The sequence below is a fragment of the Sesamum indicum genome, linkage group LG5 (genome assembly GCF_000512975.1).
Source record: "Sesamum indicum cultivar Zhongzhi No. 13 linkage group LG5, S_indicum_v1.0, whole genome shotgun sequence".
NCBI lineage: Eukaryota > Viridiplantae > Streptophyta > Magnoliopsida > Lamiales > Pedaliaceae > Sesamum > Sesamum indicum.
The window spans coordinates 3141396-3147793 of NC_026149.1; the positions used below are offsets into that span (position 1 = coordinate 3141396).

Sequence of the window (6398 nt, forward strand, 5' to 3'; positions counted from 1 at the left end):
TGTCCTCCATATTCCGTATAATTTTTCTCCAATTTTTTTTTCATTTTCGCTGATAATATTATACGTAATCGTCGGAGAAAAATAACAAAATCATTTAAAAACTATTGCTTCAAAGTCAATGATAACTATTTTATTAATAAAATATCTGTATTCTTGTTTGATCAATATTTTCATTATTAAGATTTTTTAATTTTTTTATATACTAAAATTATATTAGTATAGTTTTAATTTATTTATTTTCTAATACAAAACAAAGAGAAATGCTATTCAGTAAAATTATAAAAAATAGTCTTTTCTTCTCAATCTGCTCTTCTCGTACCAAACAAGTAGAAATATTTAAGATATACTCCCCTTTCAATTATACCAAACAAATTAAAAAAAATTATTATTCTTTTCTGCGACTCTTGCTTATTAATTGATTATAAATTTATCACTCCTAATATTTTAGAAACGGCATTATATTGTAATATATCAAAATAGTTTTAAAATAAGATTTGACATATCATAAATGTATAACATTTTTAAATAAATTTAGCCAAACACTCACAAATACATAAAAGCACTCAACAGCTCTATCTTATAGAAAGGCAAAATTTTCTTTAGCTCGTGGGATTTGAGAGAATATTATTACCTAATACTTATAATAAAATATCAAGAAGACATTTGAGGGACTACAACACTATAATAAGATAATACGAGGACTAAATATTAAATAACCAAAAATAGCCTGTAAAAGTCTCTGCACATTTTGCCACCTCTCTCTCAGTTTCAAATGTTGTGATGGCATTTCAACACAAAGGGCTACTATACTATATGTTTATAAGTAATTTTTAAAAATTATATAAATAAAATATTTATATAAAATTTAGTATTCATTTTTGTAAATAAGAAATACCTAAATGTATATATAAAGTAATAAATTAATATAAATATTTAATTTATGAAAATTTGTTGATAAAAGAAGATGATGGCGTATAATGTTGGAGAGAGAAAAAAACTGTATGAAAAAATAGTTATGCTCGTAGTATTAAAAGATTCCTCTTTAATTATGTATAGTATAGATAATCATTGAATGTGTCTATTATAGATAATATAACGAGAAACGTAATTTCACTTTTTCTCCTTCAATTATTCTCATGAACAAGGCGAAATGCTCACCGGCTTATGTATATTTACATTCCACAGCTTCAACAAATCGCTTGGCCCTGTTTATTTTTGGAATTTACAAATTTCTACTTTTGAGCCGTAAAATATTATTAATAATTTTATATTACTTCTACAATTTATTAACAAAATTATAAATATTAAATTATTTTCCTACACATCAATTTCAATTTCTTTCCACCTTTCACTTTTATTATCAACTTTTACTACTCTCATTTACAACATTCACTATAACTTGCAAACACCAAATCTTGGTATGTAGCAGCATCATACTTGTTTCAATCAAATATGATAGTTGATACAGGCATACAGCTAATAACCTTGATACAGGCATACAGCTAGTTGATATGAATCAAGAGCATGCCAATTCAGCACCGAGACAAGGTCAGCAGATTCTTGGAGCGAGCCCTTTGAATAAAATGTCCTTTTCTAAAGAGCCATTATCCCTCCATACAATTTCTATATATATACATGGGGAGAGAGAAAGCATGATAATATTATTTTGTGGAGAGAGAAAGCTTCTGTTGATACCGAATCTGTTTGTTGTTATGCGTCTTGTGGGCTCTATGGACGTACTGAAACTTCAAACTTTTGGGCTATGGCCCTCCAAGTTTGTTCTACTTTCCCTTTCTCGTTTCAATCCGAGCATTTCTTTTGTTGTTTTTTTCCTAATATCTTCAATGCCTTTCACTCTGATGTCCTCTGCGCAGTTTGATTTCTTGGTTGAAATCTTTTGCCACGTAAAAAGACAAGTCTGTAACAAACAAACTGCAGGCCTTTGGCGCAAATTTAGCATCTTTTTTGAGGTTGATAGCTAAAATCCATACAACTTTTTGGGTTACTGTTTTGGTGTCACATTTCCCACAGGAACTGTTCTATAAAAATCGCTTTCAGTTATTGACTTTCTTGATGATCTCTTTCTTATTAGTCTAACGGGTGAGTTGGTTTTCTCTTTTTTGCTGGTTCTTGGCCCTGTTTCTGCCTAACTTTGAAATTCTTGAGCTGATTCTAATAATTGAATAGTTAGGAGGCAGTTTATTAACTCTGTATGGTGGCTTTGTTCATTGTGGAGCATTGAAGTGCCAATTCACACACTTTGAGGGAGACCCTTTTGGGAAATCAAGATTCTTGATTCTTGGAAGTATGTTTTGAGCAAGAAACTGAAGTTGGATGAAAAGGGCTTGATGAATTTGATGATTTGAAGCTGTTGTTTGAGGAGGGGGTGGATTCTTGTTCTATTTGAGATGAGTATGATGCAAAAGAGTAGTGTTGTTGTTGCTGTTAAGGCTTCTAAGGAGATTTCAAGAACTGCTTTAACATGGGCTTTAACCAATGTGGTTCAGCCAGGGGACTCTGTTAGGCTGCTGGTGGTCATACCAAGTCATAATTCAGGTAACATATCTTTTTTCTGTTTTAGTTTCACCTTTACTCTGCAGATAATTGTTGGTTTTTGTTATGACAATGATTTCCCTTGAATGTTGACATGGAAATGTGTATCAAGTCCAGGCATGCTGCTTATGTTGCTTCAATTGTTTGCTTAAAGATATAAATATCTGCTCTATGACAAGGCTTGTGCTCTGTGATAGCTCAAAATTTCCTCAGAGGTGCGATGCATACGAGGCATAATCAATATACTAGAGGAAGTGCATAATTTATACGTACTGCTAATTTGATTTGCCATTGTTTCTTCTTGGCAACAATGGGAAACACATTTTGTGGTATTCATCTATTGGAATATCACGGCAGTTCTATGTTATCGTGACATGTGGGCATAAAGGAATCGGCTGCAACTGTATTGTACTCATAGTGAAACAAGTTAAACTGAGTGCCATGAGAAGTCCAGAAATAAGTTAATTGCTTTAGCAAATTAATTGAAATTGTGTAACTGTGGATCTACCAGCGAAGATTATTGGTTGTACGAATGTCACATACCTGTGCCTATCGAGTTCGGAAGTCCAGTATAGCATTTTCATTGTTCTTCGTTCATTTATGTAAACTACTCAACTGTTTTAATTAGGTAAACACCTGTGGGGTTTTCCGAACTTCCGTAGTGATTGCACAGCTGGATACTGGAGATTCATGCAGGGAACAATTTCAGAACAGAAGGACTACATTACAAATATATGCAACCGGATGATGCGCCATCTGCAAGATATTTATGATCCGGACAAGGTGCTATATTGATGTCTCATGCTCTAGTAGTTCTATTTCTTTGGTTGCTGACATCTAGACATTTATCATTTGTAACAGACTAGCAATGATATTGTTTGTAGGTAAGGGTGAAGATGAAAGTAGTTTATGGGTCTAAAGATGGAGTAGTGGCTTCTGAAGCCCGGAGAGCTCAAACACAGTGGGTCATACTGGACAAGTAATATACATAACATAGTTTTTGTTTTTTCTTATAATTGAATCTGTTCAAGATACAGCATTCTGTCTCTACAAACATTTACAGTGGTTTACTTATATGATAAACTTTTACTTTTTTTGGTTATTACTTGACAGACGAATGAAAAAGGAAGCAAACTTTTGCATGGAGCAGCTTGAATGCAATGTTATAGTAGTTAAAAATTCTGAGCCAAAGGTTCTTCGGTTAAACTTGACAGAACAAAGAAGGACGGAAACTGAGGTGCTTCCATTTTCAAAATCATCATCGACCAAACGTCTCAAGGATGACTTTGACCTGTTGCATGCTATTAAGGTTCCAAATGTGACTCCGACAAGCAGCCCGGACAGGATATCCTCCATATCAAGCTTAGACATGTTCACCTCTCCAAAATTCATGTCTGGAATTAATTGGGAACCGAAGGTGAAGCAGATTTTACCACTGTCATTGCTAGACTATGGCTTTGATGAATCTGACTCTGAGTCGGACAGTGATAATCTAAGCTCCCTTTCAACAAGTATGTCTTCCCAGCAATGGATGGAAGACAATCTGAGTTCTGCTGATGAAGGACCCAAACTTTTAAAAGAAGGTTTACTGAGATCTGTCAGTAAAACGGGGAATTCTATGTCCGAAACCTACCATTTTTCTGAACTTTGTAAAGCACTTGAAGGAGGTTCAAAAGATACAGGTCCAGATTCTTGCAAGAATGTGAGAGAGATGATATCTTTAAACAAGAAGGCGCCCTCGGACCCTCCTCCACTTTGTTCAGTATGTCAGCACAAAACACCGTGCTTTGGAAAGCCTCCAAAGCTGTTCTCATACACTGAGCTCGAACAAGCCACAAATGGATTTTCAGAGGCTAATTTTTTGGCTGAGGGTGGATATGGTTCTGTACACCGTGGAGTTTTACCCGATGGTCAGGTTATAGCTGTGAAGCAACATAAGTTGGCTAGTTCTCAGGGTGACCGAGAATTTTGCTCGGAAGTGCAGGCCCTGAGCTGTGCACAGCACCGTAATGTTGTAATGCTGATTGGATATTGTGTGGAGGATAGAAGAAGGTTGCTCGTTTATGAATACATCTGCAATGGTTCATTGGATTCCCATTTATATGGTATTTTTCAGATACTATATCATTCCTTTATATGCACTTTCAATCAAGAATAATTATCAGAAACAGGATACTAGAATAAGTCTCAGACACACACACACACACACGCACATATATTATATATATTTATAGTTCTCAATCAGTAACATAAACTGACGCCATTTCATGATTTAAAACTAGATAGTACATTTTCTTTGAATTGAATGGGTTCATTCAAATTGCAGGGCGAAATCTACATCCACTGGACTGGGCTGCACGCCAAAAGATTGCAGTTGGAGCTGCCCGAGGGTTGAGATATCTCCACGAGGAGTGTAGAGTTGGATGTGTAGTCCATCGTGACATGCGGCCAAACAACATTCTCCTTACTCATGATTTTGAGCCATTAGTACGTCATACATGTCCTTTTTACATTATTCCAATAGTCTTTGTTGGATTAAGTTTACATCTAATGAAACTTCCTTCTAATGTTTCCTTTGTCGAGAAAAGGTTGGAGACTTTGGACTAGCAAGGTTGCAGGCGGATGGAAATTCAAGTGTAGAGACTAGGATAATTGGGACATTTGGATACTTAGCTCCAGAATATGCGCAAACTGGCCAAATCAGTGAAAAAGCTGATGTATACTCTTTCGGCGTGGTATTGGTGGAGCTAGTAACCGGTAGGAAAGCCGTGGATATATACCGGCCCAAGGGCGAGCAATGCCTCACAGAATGGGTATGATTGAGAAAATCCCTTCATATGCTAGCACTTATATGCATATTTTAATTTTCTCTTTTTGTTTTGTCTTGTTGCAAGAGGATCATAAAGGTAATTAAGCCAACACGTTGTTTTTCTCTAGTTTTTCCTCATATCTGATTTATCATCATCGTTTTGCATTCTTGTGGAACTCAATATCTCTACCAGAAGCAAACTAGCATGTCGTATTCATGCCATTCAGAGAAAAGGGCAACACGACCCTTTGATGCAGGAGACTGTGAACTTCATTTTTAAAAGTATTGTCTTCTTTTTTTTCTTCAAGGGATTTTGGGCCTATTAGTGTTTCACGTGGAATAAAATGCAATTAACCCTTATTTGTACTGTATGGTTGTTCTATCCTTAATAAGAGGAAACTTGGTCGGTGGTGGTCGTAGGAGTAACGCACAAGTCTGTGTATTCTTATGTTTCGATTTTGTTTGTTACCTGTGTACACGTTTTACTTCTTTCCTGCAACACCTAATGGAACCGTTACTTCTATTTTCCTATGGAGCAGGCACGCCCATTGCTCAAAGAGAATGCCCTTTCCAAGCTCGTTGATCCATCCTTAATGAATTGCTACTCAGAGAAAGAGGTTGAGACGGTGCTACATTGTGCTTCATTATGCCTGCAACGAGACCCTGACTCAAGACCTCGAATGTCTCAGGTACAAAAAGTTAAATAAAAATTACCATTAATTCATCCAAACTGATTGAGATCAAGAACTATGTACAATATAAGAGAAATTTTTGAGGATGCCACTTATGATCTTTTTATTTGTTTACTAGGTACTTAGGATGTTGGAAGGTGACACTCTCATTATGAGATCAAAATCTTGAAATTTGGGTTATGGGGTTGGATGATAGCTCAAGGGGAGAAGAAATGGTGAGATGTTCTTGAATGGAATTTGGTGTATAGCCTACATTACAGATTATAGAAGTAGGAGATTGTTTTGATTCATGATGTTTTTCATTTATTGTCATGACAAAAGGAATTCTAGTAAAGAAAAAAGTA

At 35.4% G+C, this 6398-nt stretch overlaps 1 protein-coding gene across 2 annotated transcripts; it reads left to right on the forward strand.

Moving 5' to 3' along the window:
• LOC105161834 (inactive protein kinase SELMODRAFT_444075) lies at window positions 1668-6379 on the forward strand. 2 transcript variants are annotated; one of them, XM_011079654.2, is made up of 9 exons: window positions 1668-2100; window positions 2188-2556; window positions 3182-3336; window positions 3438-3532; window positions 3667-4658; window positions 4880-5040; window positions 5142-5366; window positions 5902-6051; window positions 6173-6379. In XM_011079654.2, exons 2-9 carry the CDS (start codon window positions 2409-2411, stop codon window positions 6221-6223), a joined length of 1977 nt encoding a protein of 658 aa, XP_011077956.1. In that variant the 5' UTR covers window positions 1668-2100; window positions 2188-2408; the 3' UTR covers window positions 6224-6379. The 2 variants fall into 2 exon arrangements, with proteins under 2 accessions (XP_011077956.1, XP_020549748.1); XM_020694089.1 differs by lacking the exon at window positions 1668-2100 and having other exon boundaries at window positions 2109-2556.